The sequence below is a fragment of the Pempheris klunzingeri genome, chromosome 4, assembly GCF_042242105.1.
Source record: "Pempheris klunzingeri isolate RE-2024b chromosome 4, fPemKlu1.hap1, whole genome shotgun sequence".
Classification (NCBI taxonomy): domain Eukaryota; kingdom Metazoa; phylum Chordata; class Actinopteri; order Acropomatiformes; family Pempheridae; genus Pempheris; species Pempheris klunzingeri.
Window position 1 is genome coordinate 19,670,990 of NC_092015.1, and position 21,311 is coordinate 19,692,300.

The 21,311-nt window shown below is 42.3% G+C and overlaps 1 protein-coding gene across 1 annotated transcript in view; it reads right to left on the minus strand.

The window, feature by feature from the left end:
- gramd1bb (GRAM domain containing 1Bb) overlaps window positions 1–18,347 on the minus strand; it is a 67,862-nt gene extending 49,515 nt beyond the window's left edge. Inside the window, exons 1-3 of the mRNA XM_070828933.1 lie at window positions 17,938–18,347; window positions 12,052–12,141; window positions 8,112–8,138 (exon numbers count right to left, since the gene is read on the minus strand). Coding sequence (XP_070685034.1) covers window positions 8,112–8,138; window positions 12,052–12,141; window positions 17,938–18,347 — 527 coding nt within the window. The remainder of the gene's footprint in view (window positions 1–8,111; window positions 8,139–12,051; window positions 12,142–17,937) is intronic.
- Between the last annotated feature and the right edge of the window lie 2,964 nt (window positions 18,348–21,311).

Consider the following 21,311-nt stretch of genomic DNA (forward strand, 5'->3'; position numbering starts at 1 on the left):
CCCAGTGCTTCATTCTCTTACAAACATGGGCTGCAGAGGAACAGAGGAAGCCCTAAGTAAGGATAATCCATGGCCCCTTTAGAACAGCTAGGGGGGAAAATCAATCATGTCCCCCATGGAGGAAGGGAATTCAGATGAGACAGATTACAGATTACACCCCTTGATTTATGAAACCTAAAAAAACAGACCTTCCATTAAAAAGAAAATATGTTTAAGAAAGGCAATCTGGCACATGGAATTGAATTTGACTGTAATGGTCTTTGGAGTTTAGTGTTAATCCTCAACAGCTCTGCGAAGCTAAACCCCTTGATGGACCTGTGGTGTTCAGCAAGGAACGATTGTGGTATTAAAAATTTGACATGACAGATGGATCTCCACCTATAACATATTCAAGTGTCGTCCCCGCGGATATGCGTCATCTGGATAAGAGTGCACATTTGCAGGAAAAGGTGCATTAAATTTTGCCCTGCTGGGGTGGAGATGTAGACATTTAGCGAGATCAGCGGGAGTGATTTGCTGATGAACATATGTGAATTAGATGGTGAGTCACCAGAGGCCCTGTGATTAGTCAGCAGTGAAGGCCTGCTGAATGCAGACACATAGCCCACTCACATGGATACAGTAGTTGCTGTAAGGTGATGTGAAATACCTGGAGGTACATTATATCTGGTGCTAGTTTGTGCCTGTCTACGTATCCTAGTCCACATACTGTAAGAGCCCCAATTTACAACTCTGAGTATGGATGGAATGAACCCCGGCTTCATTATCTCACAAACATGCAACCAAACTCTTCCAGTAAGACAGTAGATTATGTGAGTTTTGGATAAATGGATTGGTATCAATTTTAGCTCCAACTGAGGACGGATACAGGCAGGCTCGCCTCTAAAAACGATCGCTGAAAGACAAAGACGGGTCTAAATTTAGTTTAGTTCGTACCATTAAATGACATATGTGCGTGGCATATCTCCTTGTGTAACTACAGTGAGGCAGCTGTCCACCCAGCATGAAAACGGCACCTTTTGCAAAAGCGGTAAGTGGTGTGCCACTGACAGACAGATCTTCTACAGACAGAGGTACATAATGAATCACCTCCTGTGTGGGACGTCAACAGCTGGCCCAAAATACAGGCTGTGATATGACGACGACTCAGGTCCAGAATGGTGAAAATCTTTTGAGATCTTGTTGGACTAGATTTTTATTGAAAACCGAATTGGCTTAAAGGCACCGATCTGAAAAAGTTCAAATGAATCTGTCCAAAAAAAAAAAGTCTGCAGATAAAAAGCCACATGTCCTGTTTTGAGATTTATTTCTAAAATTCAATATCTGATGCAGTTGTTTCCAAAGCGGGTGCCTAACAGACTGGGAAGGCCTGCTGGGAGATTTATATCTATTCAATAAACTTACATTAACTGCAACTGATATTAAATCTTTAAAGTGTCGACCGGGAAGACATTTAAATATGTCAGAAAAATGCAGTGTTGTGTTTGCATACCTGTCTAGTTTTTTACCCATGAGCCTCACATCTTCAGTCAATAAAATGAAAACCCACAGATTTTCGCACAGTGTGCTTTACATCTGATTTAAGTAGTTAAATCTCACTGACCAGCAGCACATGAAACGGTATCAGAGTAGACAGAGGGATTGGTCACAGTGTTTTTACTGTATGGAAGACATTTTGTCATTTTAGCTTGAAGGTGGTGGTGACTATGGTAACTATGATGGGCGCTGTGGTTTTAAAAGAACCATGTAGTTTGAGTAAAGGTTTGAAAATCCTGATCTGAAACCCACAACTTGAAGAAGAGATGGGTTCAAATGGAAAAACCCCAATTATATCTCAATATGTTCTAGCATTTTCAGCTTCAGGAAAAGGAAGTGATTGAAAGAGGTGCATTAAAAAAAGCAGATTAATCAGATATTTTTCTTTCTCCAGGTATTTTTTATTATATAAGCCTTTAACACTCTACTGTCAGTGCTCCTAATCATTTGAATTGGTTTGGTTTGGTTTTAAAACATTAACTTATGAAGACATTGACCATTTCATACAGATTGCAGACAGATAAATATCAGTAAAAATCAATTATTCATATTTGGCTGATTTTATGAACTGCATTAGTAAAGAAAAAGATGAAACAAATGATGTCTTACGATTTGAATGACACAACGCTGTTTGTATCAGCATCTAATAAGAGACGTGGAATTTTGACACAGACGCTTTAGCCAGCAATTGCTTTTTTTACGTTAAAGGAAATAAAATGAGATAGAAATGATAAAGCAAAGTGTGCTTGAGCTACAATCACTTATTTTGCTCCGTAATGACGACCATTCGTGATTCATTTAAGGGCTTTATACCTGCCAGGAGTATTTATCACAGAGAGGTAACCTAAAGCAGGGCTAGGACTGCCCTGTATCCCTGTAGACAGGCACAGTAAATCTAACCAAATTGCCCTTAATGGACCTGGGGAGCAGAGATCACAGCGAAGATTTAGGAGGCAAGAAGCCAGCCGGAATATCCCTGCTACTCAAATGTGTGTGTGTGTGTGTGTGCGCGTGTGTGAGATATATTGCAGAATACAGTGATTTACTCCACCACAGCCTGCATTCATTAAGTTTAAGGTAAACGCATGTGGATATGAATCATTTTGACACATTTCCCCTATTTGAACCAATTGCTGAAGAAAACAAAAGTTATTTGAACACTGAGCACACAAACATAAGTCCTGCCACACCTACAAGGAGAAATATGTGGAATGCTTATGATGCAGTCGCAAATTTATTCAAGATTGATCCAAGTTTCTTATTCTTTACTCACTGAATAGCTAAATATGCACCTTTACATCATCGCCATGTCGGGACGGTGCGTTTAAATCTTTTAATGGAACATTTCTTAGGCAAGCCAAAACAATGTAATTTGGCATTTAAAATGTCTGCTGTGGAGAGAGAGAGATGGCAGATGCATTTTCTCAGAGGTCAAACAGAAAAGGGTACAGCTGCAGAATAATACAACGGCCGTCTAGGCCATATGATGTAGTCAGTGGATATTACATTAGCACTTAATTCAAAGGATGATTATCATCATTATCAGACAGCAAGAGGGCAAATTTCTGATTATTTAGTGTATAATGCATTACAGAGTAGGAGTACATTGAGAAGTATATTGGAAAATAACCACGGTGGGGTTCCTTATAATAGTCCAAATCAGATAGTATGAGCTATAAAGGAAATATGTCAGTTTAATGTTTTAAAATATGACTGTAACACTGCCACAAATTCTGTTTTTTTGTTAATGGCTCACAATAAGTTTCATATTAATATTTAATCCGCCTTATCCGTTATGCATATCAGCTAATGTGCTCTTTGATCGAACTCAAGACCACAGAATAAGAAAGTAGCACAGCTAAAGAAAGGTAACAGAAATCAGACCTGACCTTATGTTTGTGCATGGTGAACAGGCAGACACCATCCTGGCCTCTCTCCTGGCTCTCATGGCCTCTCTTCAATCACTGTCCCGCTGTTTCCTTGTCAGATTGTCACTTGTCCAGCATGCTTTGTCATCATCGCCAAGCCTCATAAAATCCCACTTGTCCTCCTCCCTTTCACAGCACATCCGAAATCAGTCAGAGGAAAAAATATTGTCACCAGCTCAGAAAGTTGCAAACAGGGGTGATACAGACAACACTTTTTAAGATGAAATGCCTGTTCAGATGCTACAGGATGTCCAGACTGACTGAATGCCACTGTCATGACACAGTTATATCTGAACCGGTCTTCTCCTCCTTGCTAACAATTCTTCACAGCGATTATCAAACCTCTATCTTTCCTCCCCTGTACATTAAAAACACAATGAGTTTCGGTTTTCTGTCCAGGTGGCTCGCAGCCTCGCTTCCGACCGCATCACCTCACATCTGCTTCGCTGAGCCATGGATGAGCAGTTGTACGAGGGAGGATGGGTCAAGGATGTGAGCGCTCTGATTGGCTGGCTGGCCATGGTGTGTGTGTGGGAAGGTCCCTTTGGTAGGCTCCCTGGGAACGGCTATGCTCGATAAGGGTGGTCCTTCACCTCCTTTCCTCCTCTCCCTGCTTATTCAGCCTCCCTCCCCTGCTCTGCTCCCCTTCACTTTCTGTCTCTCCTCCTCCTCCTCCTCCTTCTTCCTGTCTGCGCTACAAGCTGCAGGCACGCATTCGCAGTTCGCGATCAAAGCATCGCGGCGTCAGTGTGAGGAGCAGAAATCTGTGACACGGTGGGCTGCACGCACACACACACACACACACACATTAACATGGAGGAGGGATGGCAACTACGTCATGAATTCAAAGCATCTTGCAGAGATAATTCCCTGGCAAAGTCAATGACCAAAATTAAACAGAAAAAACACACTTAGATCACTGAATGTACTGAAATGGTCTGGTGTGCAGCTGGAGCTGGACTAGTGTGCAACTACAAGAATCATTAATGAAGATTCAATAAACTAATTATTTTAATGTGAACCAAAAATGTGCAGGATGTGTCTGTATTTTGGATTGATGTTAGCAAACTGCAGAGTGTGTTAGGTTTACTAAATTAGAACAATTATGAGGAGAATTTGAACAATCTTAGTACTCATTTTCTATTAATAGTCGTTTTCTGTCTCTCACAATATGTTATTTGGACCTAGCTTGTGTGATTTTGGCGTCTTATCCTGTCCTTGTTTGAAAGTCACCCAAAACAAAAAATTGGGAGCTCCGTTTTGTGAGCATCATTTACTCAGTATGTTGGATCCTTGCTTTCCTGAGGCTCCAGCACAAAATAAACAGTAGGATCAGATTATGCTGACCTCCATCACTGGAAGCTAATGTCTCAAACCACAGACGGTGATCGATAATCCAGCAATGGAGACGGCGGAAGAGCAATGCGGACATTACAGCAAAGACAGAAGAGGCAGAAAACACAGGACAAGACTGCTTAGCAGAATCTAAGCAGCAGATCTTGATGATTATTCAACTCAGCAGCTGCTTATTTTACCAGCCACAGAACAGATCTGAGCTCCTCTCCTGCCTCGAAGACACGGCGACAACTGGCTCAAACTCTTATTTCAACCGTGCAAACTACAGCTTCCAAGTGCACTTGCATTCTGCCCACTTTATCCAGCCAGAGGGCTTTTTGCATGCATTATTTACAGTTGGTTTTATAACAAACCAAGTATTGATCTTGTGAAGTTTGTGTGACTCAGGACCACTTAGGAAATAGCTGGATTGGGGTTACAGGGGATACAGAAACACTATACAAGAGATGTGCTTGGGTACAAGCAAGACAGGGATGATAGTTTCTGTTCTTTCCAATTTGATTACACACTTGTGATCTTGCTCATACCGCCCTCTAATGGAGGTGTTAAGTCCAGGATAAAATAAATAATGAGAATAAATAATGAGTGCTATGTAGTATGTGCTCTTCTTGCTATAAGGAGGACTGTAGGCTTGTTGACTGTCAACTTGTTGACACGTTTCTCAGTTGCTATTCAGGGCATAATCAGGAATTTAGCAATACATGTCTGCTTTAGTAAAAAAATAAGAGTAAGATGAGAGGAGATGAGATAATAGCAACCAAAGTGATACAAAATCCATCCATCGTCTATACCGCTTATCTTTGAGGGTCACAGGGGGGCCTGGAGCCAATCCCAGCTGACACTGGACGAGAGGCGGGGTACACCCTGGACTGGTCAGCAGCCAACCACATACAGACAGACAACCACTCACACTCACACCTACAAGCAATTTAGAGTCACCAGTTAACCTAACCTACATGTCTTTGGACTGTGGGAGGAAGCCGGCGTACTTGGGAAAAAACCCACGCAAGCATGGGGAGAACATGCAAACGCCACACAAATGTTCAAAGTTCAAACCGCAAACCTGCAGGGCAGCGGATTCACCACCGTGCTGCCCTAAAATACATTGAGGAATAGATAACAGAACAGAACATCTAAGAAAGAAGAAACTAGAGCCACAGTAGATACAGTATATCTCTTCTCTACGTAGAATCACTGGGCTCAAAGGTCAATAAGAGGTTCCCATCGGAAAGATATCCCCCTTATTTTTGAAAGTATAAATGTGCTGTTCCACTTGAAATATTTTGTTCAGAATTTGTTTGAATAGAATAAATGTTCTTTGCTGATTCCAGTTGAGCAATATGCATTTATAAATTATGCCAGTCCTCTGGGCTCCAGCGTCCTGTCCAGTTCTGAACCAAAGAGGTACTGTATCAGTGCAACGTCCAAAGGAATTCCAAAACCTCGACAGTCGATGTTATGTAGGATTCCCTATAAATATAGATGACTGAGACCTAAAAATATTCTGCTTTGAATAATAATGTGTCTTTTTCATCTGTTTTTTCCATAAAAGTTTATTGAGTAGTTTCAATTTCTTGACTGCCGAGAGCAGAACCGGTAGCGTTGGGGCTCATCAGTGGGGCCTGTTTAATGACATGTTTCGGTATCCATCCCTAGTTGTGATGCCACAAAATCATGCTTTAACTCAGATTAAAGGTGAGAAGCTCTCCTCCTTCAGCAGACAAATGTTAAAACAGCGATCTAGTGTCAAACTCTGCACAAACATCATTCTGCACAGCGAACATCTAACATCCAGGTGAACTAACAAAAAGCAGAACACATCACTGAGAGGACGGGGACTTTAAATTACACTTGAGATGTAAAAAACATCACTATCAGCCTAATCGCTGGCTTTCTGCCACATATAACATTCTCCATGAGAAAAAGCAGGACAAATATTACATTCACTGCTGGAAAGCATGGACTAACACCAACAGAAGGTCCGGTTAAAGTCGTTGCCGCTTATTGTTTCTAACAAGATCAGTGACATCACTCTGAGTGGTTCACACAGACAACAGACACTGTGTTCAATAAACCAACTCCTGGTTGTGTGTTAGAGTGCAGAGACTCCTAGTGGTTTGAACCTGGCCCAGTCTGCTGGTCACCCAACTCGCATGACTGACCACTCAAAGCATACCAAAACAGACACACATACCACTGTCCACACACACACACACACACACACACACACACACACACACACACACACACACACACACACACACACACACACACACACACAAATACACCAAAATAACAGTGTCCACTCATGTACCAGTCAAACACCATTTCTCATGACGGCTCACTGCACGCAGAGCACACATCACACACACACATGCACACACACCCAACAAAAGAGCAAAGAGCTTTCATGGTTTATGGCCTCATAATATGCAGTGAATATCTCTGATGATGCACTAATTGTAGATATCATCAAGGAATCAACGATGGAAATCTTGGTAAAAGTTATCATCTCTTATTTATTCCAATCACCAATCCTACTGTACCTGCCACAAAGGAGGAGATGTAGATAAATATAAATGGGAGAGTTACAGAAGCATTTAAGCCTCTGACACATTTCTGATGTGGATTATGGAACACTGACTTGAAACCCAGCGTCAGAAAGATAAATCCTAAATTAACTGTGATACTAAATCAGAGCATATTCAAGTTCTCCTCCACCACATCAAGCAAGGAGAACCAGCTATTCATTAAATTCCCTGTTCCAACATTTCTCATGCGGTGCACCGCAGACTCAACCGTCATTACCTATCACTCACCTTTTCAGCTTGTGCCTTGGACCCCTGAGCTTCAGGACTGGCACAATGTCTCTTGTGACAGCAAAGCCTTCACACCCTGAAGAATACAGTGTCTGTGCCCACAGTGTGTGTCCACAGTGCTGACCTGCCACTGGCTGGCTGGCTAAAAGACTAAAAGCTCCACAATAGTGTCCAACTCACAAAGCCCTGTTTGTGTCTGATGTTGTTTGTCCAATAAAAGCAAACAATGGCATTCCATGGCTTGCAACTGTATTCACTGCCGGCCTCTCCAAATGTAAAGCGCTTTCAGACACCTTGGTTGGCGGACAAAGCCGTGAATCTGTGTCACATGAGGGGTGGGCGGGCCGGGGCAAATGGGGTGACAGCAGGGCCAGCCCCGCTGTATCTGCGGCCCATAAGCCCACCAGCATACGATGCATGCGCACACCTCCACAGGTAACGGGGGGGGGGAGTAGACAGAATGCAGACCTACCTGATTTTGTCCGCTGCACTGTCAGACCTGCACAGGAGGAGAGAGGACAGAGAAATCAGTCATGGGAATCCACTGCCGACAGATTCACTTTGTATCACTTTATTTAGAAGTTTATCATGTGAAGCAGTATGTAAAAGATTCATACATGTTTATAACATATCATAACTTTCTATCAAATTGTTTTAAGCAGATCATCTTTCAGTCTTTATAATTTCTCCTATGCAGCTTGTATAGGTAGATAATTTACATTTGAAAACGTTATATGACCTAGTTGCAATCATAAATTCTTATATAAACAGTTTTATGTTGAATATGTATTAACAGCTGATTCATTCCATAAGGATTTGTTCATGTGTACATTATATATTAATGCAAATCTGTTGTGGTAAAGCATTCACAGTTATGGCGGCAGATAAACAAACAGTCGCAAACATGCCAGCTTACAAACTACATTGCAGTGTTTTCTACAGCAGCGTTATTACACCTGATAACATACAGCTCCAATCTCTGGTCTCTACTGTTCCGCATCTGCATGCTCCCACGAGCTCAGATTGTGGAAAACAACCAAATGCAGATGACATGCAGATTTATATACCGATATCAGAGGGTGACTGATGGTCCGTCACGAGCACGCATCGGGGGGGTGAAATTAGTGATGTGGATGTGCTGCAATTTCCTACAGTAAAACAAAGATAAACCTGAAGTAATTGTTTTTGGAAGAACAACGATCCAAAGTCAGCCTCATTCTCTGATGCTAAAGACCACAAACCAAGACAGAAATATAGGCCTGGCCAATGTGTCTCTTCTGTAGGCGTGACTATTGTAACTCTGTCTTTACAGGTCTCTAAAAAGTTGATTAGACAGCTGCAGGTGATTTGCTGCCGACTTCTAACTAAGACCAGGACACTGAATCACATCAGCACAGCTCTCAGATCTTTACACCGGCTTCCTGTTTTTCGATGAATTGATGTCAAAATACTGCAGTTGTTTAATAAAGCGCTGCGTGATTTGGGCCCAAAATACATTTCTGATCTACGGCTCCGACATGAACCGTAAATACACACACACACACACACACACTCCATCTGGGACAGGTGCTTCCTGCTTACTGTCCCCAGAGCCACGTGTACATGTGGAGAAGCAGCCCCTCAGCTTTTCTGCACCACATATGTGGAACAATCTCCTAGAAAGTCTGCGCAAACTCCAAGTTTAAATCAATTTGCTGTACTGCGGCCGCTCTGTAATTGTTATTCTGTCTTATTCTTATTTTAGCTTATTTCTATCTTCTATGTTGTTGTTTTTTTTTTTTATAAATGTGATTTCTGGGTTTCTTTTACACAGTCTGTCTTATGTAAAGCTCTTTGTATTAGCTTGTTCTTGAGAAGTGCCATACAAATAAACTTGTCTTGCCTATACAGTAGTAGTAGTAGTAGTAGTAGTTGTCAACAGAGGGAAATATTGCAATTTCAGTGTTGATACATAAATATATCCTTTACACTATAAATTGGACCAGTGATGGCATGTCTTGCAGTGTGTAAAATAGATTCACAACTCACAATCATGTGCTGCGTCATCTTCACTGATGAGTCATATTACACTGTCTCAGCAAAGTCACATTGTGATATTACATAACTCTATCTGCAGCTACAGTGGAGGAGTTGAACTTGGCAGAATCCTCAGATGTAAATACACGAAAATGACAGCAAATGAGCAAACCTGTCATCAACTGCATTTCAACACAGCCCCTGCAGAGGCAGCTAAACATACAGCTAGTGGTACACATTAGCCGACAGCCTGCTGTCACTTCTCCAGCAAATGCAGCTGCACATAGCACACTGAGCAAACTGCAGCACACGAGACAAACAGACAGTTGCGGCAAGAGCAAAACAAGACGGACGGACACGGAGACGGCGAGGCAGGTAGAGAGGCAGCGGTGCAGCCTCCAGGCAGAAATGCAGCTGTTTTTTTTTTTACCTGCAGAGGAGACATGACATTCCGTGCCCTCTAAAGCCGGCTACAGAACGCTGCTCTCCCTGCAGCTGCTGCAGACACCCCTCACTAGCTATCACCAGCACGGCAAAGAGAAGAGCAGCGAGAAATCCCATAGGTTGGACAGGTACCGTTCCTAATTCGAGCAAGTGGCGACACTGAGCGATAACAGTGCGCGGGAGGGAGAGCCAGAGAGAGGAACACGGGGAAGAGTGCAGGACGGAGAGAAAGAGTGGAGGTGTAGTGAACAGTAGACCGAGCTGAAGGCGAAGACAGCTAAGTGGGTGGTAATGATGTGGCTAGACGAAGAGGGTTCCTGCACAGCTTCTGTTTCGGAATTGTTCACTTTTATCAGAACATTTCTGCACCGTTGTTGGCTACATTAGGCATTAGTACAACATTAACACCTGCATGGTGGCAAAATCTGCAGCTGCTTCTCTGTGCAGCCGGTAACTCACAAAAAGAATAAACAGTGGATTGCAATTTCTATTTTTGGATACATTATGTTATGTTCTGGAGGTGCTACACTGCTCAGCTAGGGCTGATGTGATCTGATATGACTTTATGACCTTTGCCAAGAGCTGAAAGGTGTTAAATTTGACTTGAATTTGGTGTACAGAGTGTCTTTAGTCTAATTGTTTTTACGGTGATCTGAATCCATTTGATTTGTATTGTTTTATTTAGTCAACATCATTTGACTGCATTTATGTGCTGGTGGTAAAATCTACCATCTTTTAACAAGCTGCTCAACAGCATTAGAACCATCTCGCTACAAAAATAAACACAATAGACAGAAACTATTCATAGACCACAATCACAACCGCATTTTCAGAGTTTTCACTTTCACAGAACCTTCGAAAATTAGGTTGCAGGACTAGGAGGAGGAGAGTGTGATGTTTTTTTTTTTTTTTTTTTTTACTCATTTGCTCTTAAAGGCAATATTCAGTAATGCAGATGGTTCTTCTTTTCTGCTACACCCTCTTCCTAATATCCTGGGAATCAAGAAATCACTGACGGAGCTGCACTATTTTACTTCAGGGCTCAAGTGTGAAACCGCATATCACATCCCGGGCCGCCACCCCACACACACACACACACACACACACACACAGACACACGCACATACACCTACACACCAGGCTCAATAATTGATTTACTGTCCAGGCTTGTCACTGGTGCTCTTGTGACAACTGCTGCATAATCCGAGGTGATAAAGAGCTAATGATACTGCCTGTCCCTCAATTCAAACTGAGGTACGGGGAAGTAGAGACAACAACCACTGTGGGCGTAGTTACACGGGGACACCATCACATGACTATTAAATAGATAGATACCCGAAAAACAGGACTTCTCATACTGACAATTGTCGGTATGCCTTTAAAGCCAAGAGTCCAAACACATTCAGTGCTGTTTCGTGGTCCTCTTTAATGTCAGTGACATCACTCCAGTTATGCAGAATAATTCTCTTCCATGACAAATCGTACTAGTTGGTTGGAGGCTTGAATGTGCATCTTGAAGAGAAAATAAATGAAAAAAAATGCCACAATGAAGTGGAGAGAAACAGGTTATGTAGCAAAGCCTTAGTGCAGCAGTATGAAGAGAAAGTGCCCCCTAGTGGAGAATCCACGCAAGGAGTAGACTGATGTGACCAGACATTAAGGGATAACTTTTGAGCCTATTATTTTCCCCCACTGGCATAAATCTAAACTTGACCTAGTAAACTAGATAGACACAAAGGCTGCCATGACTTGCCCTTGATTTCTTTCGAATAAGGCTAAAATAATTCCAAAGTTTCAACATATACTGTGCATCTCCTACGTCCAGTTTACTGTATAACCGTGGTAATCCACGGTAACAGTTTCATTCGAATATGTGAAAATCTCTTTTACTGTATAATTGAGGCCCGCACAGAGGCAACACACTCACAGCAACATACAAGATTATCACTCACCGCTCCTCTCGGATTAATGGAGTCAAGAAGCGAGTGTTGTCATCTTCGTGGCTGCTGTGCTGGCTGCTTTGCTGACTGCTCTGCTGGCTGCTGCATGGTACAAGAAAGGAAAGTGAAGTTCTTCACCATCACAGCTTGCCTCTATTTAAGCAACACGCACTTTTGATGGTGTACATGCAGTTCATCCGAAGTTATCTAAGAAAAGGATATTGGGAGTAATCTAATGAATCAGCTTCTCCTGCTTTATTAGCTCCTATGTTAAAAGCCCTGGTGTGTTTGCCCCTGCACATAGGAAACTGTGCATGGTATAAATACACTCTACTGTGCAAACCTGACAGTTCATTTTTGACAGTACATTTAATTGTATCCATTTCGCTCAGGGCCCTGCAGGGCAAATATGTCACAGTTCCTGACATAAGTCTTTTGCTCTGGGGCCTAAAATCAGCTTTCCAAAATCCTGCAAATTAACTGTCAAATATATGAAAACGTAGCCTGTTTGGATAATGGTACAGTCCTCTCCTGTACGTGCACATTTTCAGAAATAACACTAGAGGGGGCTATATGACATGGGCTATACTAAAGATAAGGCTGACAATAAGTAATAGGATTACAGATGTGTAAATGGATATTTATAACACCCAGAAATGATTTAAGTAGATCTGACTATCACTGCTAACCAAAACATTAAGCAGACATTCAAGTTTAGATATTTGTAATCTAATGACGTTCCCATTAAACTGTCAATAGAGCTCAATTTAATTCACACTCATAAATGATATCACGTAGTCAGGCTGTCTTTTTTTTTTTTTTTTTTTGCAATGAATGATTTCTCTATTTTAAGATTCTGCTGTCATTCTGTCCACACTTTGACATTTAGGTATAAAGCCAGTCTGCTGCGAAAGGTCTTCATTAATTCACACTTCTAACTCTGCAGGGAGCCCTAATCCAATTCCAACAGAAGAGATGCTCTGCAAAAGGCTGGAGGGGACGCTGGAATGTGTGGAAAAACAGATTTTGAGAGTTGAGCTACTTTAGTATACAGTATGTGCACTCTGAAAATGCATTTCAAACTCTGAACTGTAATATATATGTATGTATGGAGTCTTAAAATGTAATTTCTCAAAAGAAGTAATCTCTTTTCAAAGTTAAACTCGGTAACATTGAAACCAATCACCTCACCAATTAAATCAGTAGGTTTATTCAGAAATTGCTAACTGTTTAACCACCACATAGGATCCTACATAGGGATCCAACATTTTTATGGAAATATCACGGAAGCTCCACTCCCTCCTATCTGAGCTCATGCCTCCTCTGCAGCTGGTGCAGCGTGTCCGCATGCGGTTCTGTCAGAGGGAAGACATTTGTGCTGTAAAAGCAGGTCTGTTTGTTCGGGTTTATGCAGGTGTTCACGCTCGTATCCCTGTCCTTCGGTGACTGGTCATTTGACATCGCGAGCACAGAAAGTTGACATGGCACGAGCGCTTGCTCAATTATTTATTTCTCATACACAATTGATGGAATATGCGCTTTGAACATGATATCAAGGAGGTGTAACAAAACACCGTCAAGCTTAAGACACAGTTGCAAGGACATCCATCTACAGCGGACAGGGAAACACACAAAATGCATGTAGTGATGCTCAAACTGCACAGCCACCACAGGGAGAACACAGCTACCCCTTGTTCGCAGAATCCAACCTACTTATTGTACATCAAGTATGATCCAAATGTGAACCATGCTTCCATATTTTTTAAAATTGGATCATCCCAACCATATGGCCTTTAAATATTTAAATAGTTCAATTCAATTTCAATCGTCATTGGTGTAAATATATGGAAAGGCATAAGAATGTGTTGGGTTTATAGTAGCTTGCAATGCAATCAGAACCAGTAACACTGTTATCTGAAAAGAACTTGATGCGCTGATTATCTTTAAGGTGATGGATGGTACCTTGCTCCAATCTCTGACCTCACTGAGAATTGCAAGCCCTTCACATGCTGCTTTTTTTGTATTACACTTTTACATTCATGACCATAAATTGCCGGAAAACTAACAAGTTATTTCAGTTAATTCCCAACATCTCACTGCTTCCGTGCTGAAACAATGTGAAGAGCTTATTTACTGCGAGTGGAGAACAGCAGCTCATTCAAATACTTGTTTTCTGAAGTCGCTTTATGGAAGGTTGTGTGTGTCTGAAATATTTAAATGCTTGGACGAAGTGGAAGCAGTGAAGCCTAGTGAAAGATACCGCACCACTTCCTCAAAATAGCCCTGCTCTTATCAGCCTGGAGAACAGCAGATTCTTCTGTCTGCAAGCGTCCACTGTTCCCGGACACACAATCTCACACAGACACACACATCCTCAGAGAGTGAGACAGACACAATGACAAGATTAAGATGCTGGAGAGAGACGGGTGTAACGACACAAACAATAGTGATTACTCGTGAACACTCGTTGACTTGACAGAGAATGATTTACTGACCACAGACCAGCTCCACTTTAAATCAATCAGCATTCTCACGACTTTACAGCTTTTTTATCATCACAGAAGCTTTAAGGATTTAAACTAATCTTGGTGGAAAATAGCATCAAGGTTCTGTGGGACACCTGAAAACTGTGTCACTGGTGCTACACTCCATACCTTGTTTTTAATGCTGTCTGCATCAGCCAGTTTTTAAAGCAGCTAAAGGACAACAGTTAAAACCCTTTCAGTTACAGCTTAATACTTTCTTGAATACTTACAGTGTTTTTAACTGCTTCCATGAGCATGCCATATTGTCCACATTAAACCAAACCCTTGCAAACAGACCACAAGTGTTCCCTTCGCTTTTTTACCCTGCCACAAAATAACTGTACAGCTGAGGAAGGCCAAAGTGCTAACCAGCCAAGAGTGTCATCCTTGCTGGGGGGTTAAGGTCCAGTGTCTTGCTAAAGAAAAAAAAATTATTGCAGCTAGAAACAATGTGGTGTTTCAAGTATACCATAGACTTGACATTAGAGCACAGCGAAATTTCAGATTCAGTCACGTACTTGAAGCTAAACTTGGTTTAATAGTATGCAGAATAATCCGAGCAGGCAGCAATGGGATCAATTTACAGTTATCTTCATTTGACATTGTGGTTTTTACTTTACCAAACTCATCTCACAGCTATTAGTTGTGACTTTGTGTGTGCACTCAGATTTTAAAGCATTAAAAAAAAAACAACAGTTAGCTACAATTCTTAACTGTTTACTTGCTTTAACTTTAATCCCTGTCTTTTAGGACAGGGCATTACTATGAGGATCAAATGTGTCAACTGTGTTGCTTTGATTTCACCTGTTCCACTTGTTTGACAGATACATTTAAGAACAGAATTTGCACATAATGCCAAATAAATAATCCACTGTTTATCTAGTATGCCTCAACAAACTCTCATAACGAGTAAAAGTGTTGGACCACTGGATCAGATAAATAAAGAAGATGTTGCTGTAGTCATGGAATCGCTTCTAAGTTTTAACATCCACACTGAGACACTCCCAAAACCATCTTAAAAATATGTTAAGAATCAAAAAGGTCTTACGTCTCACCAAGCTTGACAGCTCTAATGTTGAAAGCCTAAAAAGTCAATCAGACAGCTGCAGCCAGAACATTTCTGCTGGAGTCCTAACTAAAGCTGCCAGTGTGCTTCATCAGGAGTGCTTCGTGAATGGTCAAATGGTGTCTGACATCTTTTCCTCACACATTTCAGACATCGGAATGAACTGAACTTCTCTCTGATTCTGTCACTTTTCACGTGGATGACCGAGCGCGACACAATGAATGCTTTCCAGGAGATACTGTGTGCACGTGTGTGCCTGTATATCTCTATTAAAAACATTTCATCTTTGGCTTGGCACCTTGGCTTTTCACCCTGCTTTCGAGCGTCATCGTTCTGAACGAGTATAAATACTGTATGAACTCTGTGCAAACTAGTTCTTTTTAAGCCAAGAAAGTGGAATACATCGTTCAAGTTCTTAAATCTTTGAATGGGCTTCCTGTGTGTCACTAAGTTGAATTTAAAACAACGCTCTTGCTTTGTAAAGCGCTGAATGGCTTGGGGACAGAATGCATTTTTAGCCTGCTGTTATGTTAAGAACCGTTCAGGCCTCTGGGGTCATCTGGAACACGTTTGCTTACGGTCCTCGGGCTCTAAATGCATGCAACTCATGCTCCACATGTGTGCAACTGGGGTCTGCTCCAGCTCTCAGTTCTTTTGAATTTAGGCTAAAAACATATCAGATGCTGCTGCCTTTTATGAAATCAAACTTGTGTTTCATGTAGAGCCTCGAGGAAGTAAGACGGAAGCTTTTTTTTTTTTTTTTTTTTTTGTGCCATTGTGGACTAAGTTGTTGAAACGTGTCTGTGTACAGAGGCTGTGACAGCATTCCATACTCTGGGATGCTGCCGGGCTATGCACTCATACCTCTGGAGAAATGGTTTCTTCCACTCACAGAAAGATAACACTGAACAGTGATGGAGCCACGAATGAACTTGTTCCTGTCTGCCATCTGTTACCAGTGATAACTTTTAGGATACACCAGAGACAGAAGAGAAACACCTACTCAACATTCAATTATTCATCTCAAAGAACTGCACTTGTCATGGATTGTGAAAGCAGGAATTACTTCCAGAATACGTTAAGAGGGTCATGTCTGATCGATTTTCCCATGACTACTCAGAGTACAATGAACCATAACAACTACTCAATCGTGGCTCTAAGGCTCAGTGCATTATCTTGTGGTTAATGGCTGCTCTAAACTCTAAGGTAAATAACAACCACAGCTTCATTTATTCCCAAACACAGGCCTAAGACAGACATACACACACTCAAAAGTAAATTGACCCTGTAAAATGTTTTATCTTCCGCCAGAATACCAAGACACTTCACTTAAATTGTTGAAATACTTAATCCTTGAAGGGGCTGATGTACTTTATTGACCCTGTTATTTTCCCTCTAGTGTCACCATCACGTACTGTATCTCAGATATCAGTATATCTCACAACCGTCCATCCAGAAACAAGAAACCTATTGATTTTGTAAACCCCTCGCCCGTTCCACTAGTACTGCAGTCAGGCCAACCCTTTAAGTTCCAATGCGGACCTACAGTATCCCCTGAGCCCTTTGTTTTAAGCCCCCATGTCTAGTGTGACCCCCAGGGCGAAGGTCTGCCCTCTGCTGAGTCCATTCTTATCAATAAGTGTGACAATCTTTTGCCTTAATTCACATTTTTGCAGCAAAAGTGTGCGAAACACACACTTTGACAATGCTTGCACGGGTTGGTTTCACATTCCCTGATCCACATGTACACGAATAAGTAGAGCCTATTAATCAAAGCACAAGGATGAAAGCAGCTTTAAAGCACGGTCAAGAATTATATTCCGCTTTCTTAAAAAACGGTGCCATGTGTCATTTGGTGTTTTCTGCAAGGAGATTGTTTTTTCCAGTACTTTGCTCAAGTGAAGCTGGTCACCCTGCACTTACTACAAAACAGCACAGTCAGCGAAAAACAAAACAAAAACAAAAGAAAACACCGCCCCCACCATTGGAAAAAGACGCAAACGAATGCATCACATCCAGGATACCTCTACCACTAAAAAGACCACTGCTGAATTGTAACAAGCATATAACAGCAAAAGTTTAACAAAATTAGCACCAGAGAAAAACTCATTGTAACAACCTCTTGTATTAAATGCTCAATCTTCTAGAATTCTTCGCTTGACAAGGAAACAACTTAACTCTATTTCAGTTAGTGATACAACGCATTAGTGCGGGTAGCAGGAGCCTTGAAGCAGCGTGGAGGTATTAGGGAAGATGTGGGGAAAAGAGGGGAATGGGGAGAGGTGAGTAGGGAGGGCCCATACCAACCTGCTCTCACTGCCTTGCTCCTTCTTCTCTCGGACCTTCAGCCACTTCCTCAACAGGAAACGCTTGCGACGTGGAGATGCGCTGGGTGTGGAGCAGCTCGACCAGGAAGAGGGGGCATCTTCATCGCTGGATGGCGTGATCTCGATGGAAGGCAGCTGGAGGTACTCCTTGGAGCCGGAGTGGGATCGGGCCGAGAGGTGACCAACGGTTAGCTGCCCCCGTTCAATCTCCTTCTCGCTGGGCACGTTCCTCATGCGCCGCATCTTGAAGCGCTTGCGGCGGAGCGTTGGTGTTGAGGAGCTGGATCGCATGGAGCCATCTGACACGGTGTAGTTTCCTCCATCTGAATATGCCGGAGCATCGCTTGGGACGCTCACCTGGAGCGAAGGGGGTCTAAGAGTGTCGCTCATAGTCCTCACTAGCTTTCTAAAAGTCAAATTGAACCACTAAAACACTTCGGTTTTGAGATCCTTGGTTACAAGAACTAAAAAATTCTGCAGTTCTGCAGCTTGAAGGGCTAGTAGCCAAAGTAAAGCTGAGGTTTAGTGCTGAACAGGTGAGGCACAATTTAGAGACCTTGACACTCTTTGGTGGACCTCACACACCCTCCTCGGGTCTTCTTGTTTATTTTAAAGTCGTCTCCATGCGCCAGCCAATAGAGTGAAAAGACTGGCTGAGAAGTCCTGATAGTAGATCTCTGGGGCCTTACCAAGTCCTTCTGCTGCTCCTCAGCTGTTGGTTGATATGTATCAGTTCAGCGGCTGGCTGACAGACTGTGAAGAGCAGTCTTGTGGCAGTAAACTCAGTCTCTCAAGCTGGGGAGGAGAGGGCTGGATTAGATAACAAAGGGGGCTTCTGTTCTGAGAGCAACAGATGAAACATGTATAAGGCCTGTCAGGGAGTGTAACACAACTCCTTTGCCGGTCCTCCCCAGGGACTGGCAGGCCAAGTTACACACACACTCGCTTACACATTGGCTATGCTACTGTCTGCGCTGCCAAAGCTGTTACCTTAGCTGCCGTTGCTAATGCTAAAGGAGGGAAGGCACCAACTGTCAGCCCTTAAATATTGATGCTGATGTTGTGTAAAGGCTGGGAGGTTGTTTGTTGTCACTTTATGCTCATTTTAAAGTTGCTGCAGCACAGGAGGATGCTGCCGGCCCTGGTTGTACCCATGCTGGAGGGCGAGGTCCGTCTTGTGCCACTCAGTGTGTTGCCGTCTCCACCCGGTTAATGCCTACAGGTTAGAGGGAGGTGATAGGACTGCAAGGTACAGGCAAGGCTGAGGGTGACGATGACCAAGTTAAACAGCCACACACACGCAGCCACACACACACATACACACACACACACACAAGCTTCAAACAGGCAGGCGTAGCGCACAGGAACTCACACCATGATACACACACCATCACACCAGGCAGATACCATGATAACTAATTGCAGGAAGCAACACACACGTGGCCAAATTCTCTATTAAACATATAATGCCTATCCACCACCATGCACCAGCCCAAGTTTATCAGTCCCTTCTTCGCTGATGTGAGTGTATCACAGACCTTTAGACATCCTGTAAATTTCCACAAACAAAATCAGAGATAACAGACAGCCCAAATAGATCACTGCTGAGATCTAAGTGGTGGCTCATTGTTTCATGGGTTAAAGGGCACCCACAAAAATGATAAGAGCACATCACAGTAAGGACATCTTCTAAAACAAAAGAACCAAGACTGCTCACATGTTTAACCTTGACTGGGGAGCCAATGTGCTGACTGCTTGTTTAATGATAAACCCTTGAAATCTGCTGAATGTGGGCCAAGACCAGACCGGACCAGACCGGACCTTTGCAGGTGCAACTGTCAAACAGCAAACAGAACGGGGGGGGGTGGGGGAATGGTAGAAACCATCACAAAGTGAGCGGTCAAGAGTTGAGCGGGAGCCTTGTTGGGAGATCCGGAATAAAATAAGGCAGACACAAAAGTCAGTAGTAAACACGGCCATCTGCGTTCTTCTCATAGCCTGCAACATTAATATCACTACAATAATTGCTCTGCACATATGGCTTTCTCAGCTGGGCATCTATGAGGTGAGAAACAAATGGCAGGGGGATCCGTTCTGTGCCTACAGAGACAGAAGAGAGCGTCCACTGTTTGCCCAGGAATATTATGCAACCTAATAGTACCACTTATTTCTGCTACTTATATTTCTCTACTTATCAACTAACTTTCTATAAAGTTTATACGTTCCAGACTCAGCGAGCACTTACAGAAGAGGCAATATCTGCAGAAGTTGGTATAGGTTTAGGAGATCAGAAATGCGGAAGGGGCTAGTGTAATTGATTTGGAGCCTGAAGGAATGTGCTCTCTACTGTAAATCTAAGCTTTGCTGCTGCTCTGACTCAGAGAGCATCACAACTGTGCTACAATCTGGCCTCGAGGAAGCCAGAGCGTGGAAAAGCCTTTTCTTAAATGGGACAAGTGAGAAAAGGCTTCATCTCAGAGATGAGGAGGCGTCTTAATAGAAGTGGGGTTCTGACAACAGTAATACAGAAAAAAATGCGAGGGCGAGACAAAAAATTACCCAGAGCTTTCTGACAGCCACCAAGCAGCTTTAGCGATTACAAAACTCGAAAAGATCTTGAGTTCTGAAACTCAAGTCTGCAACGTTTAACCTGTAATCATTGTGGTCAACACACAGATACGACTATCAGCACAGAAATGGAACGTTACGTTGGGTAAGCACATACTGATTCCTTTTGTACAGAACAGGACTAATAATTGAGTGCAAGGAGTTAACCTTTTCAGTAACTTTGAAAATTAAAGGTAATTAGGAGACTTGCCTACATTTATCCAAGACACAGTAATAAGCACGTACTTGTTGGATAAATGGCTTGAATTAGACAAGCAAGGACGGGCAGATTATTTCTTTTTCCAACACTTTGAAGCCACTATAGATAAAACTTTACATTCAAACATTGTTATCAGTATAATAATAAGCAGCCAAGTATTGTGGGTTCCCTTTGGATTTTTCCAGCACAGGTACATTCTCAAATATTTGACTTAAGGCGACTGGACACTTTAAAAAGGTCGATGCTACAGTTGCACTTCAGAGTGCAAATTCCCATTCTTGGTTAAATAAACTTCAATAAAAATTTTTTTTTTTTTTTTTTTATTGAACTCAATGCAGGAACAAAACATCTTTCAAAGACTTTAAATTACAGATGTTAGAATATTTAAGAATGAAACTAAAAAGTTGTACCAGATAATTACAACTTGACACATCTGAGTGATATTCTGCTATAATTACAGCTTAGCTAAGAGGCTATCTTAACATCTTCCACGCTGCTTTCTGTTGATGAAGAAGCATCACAGAGAA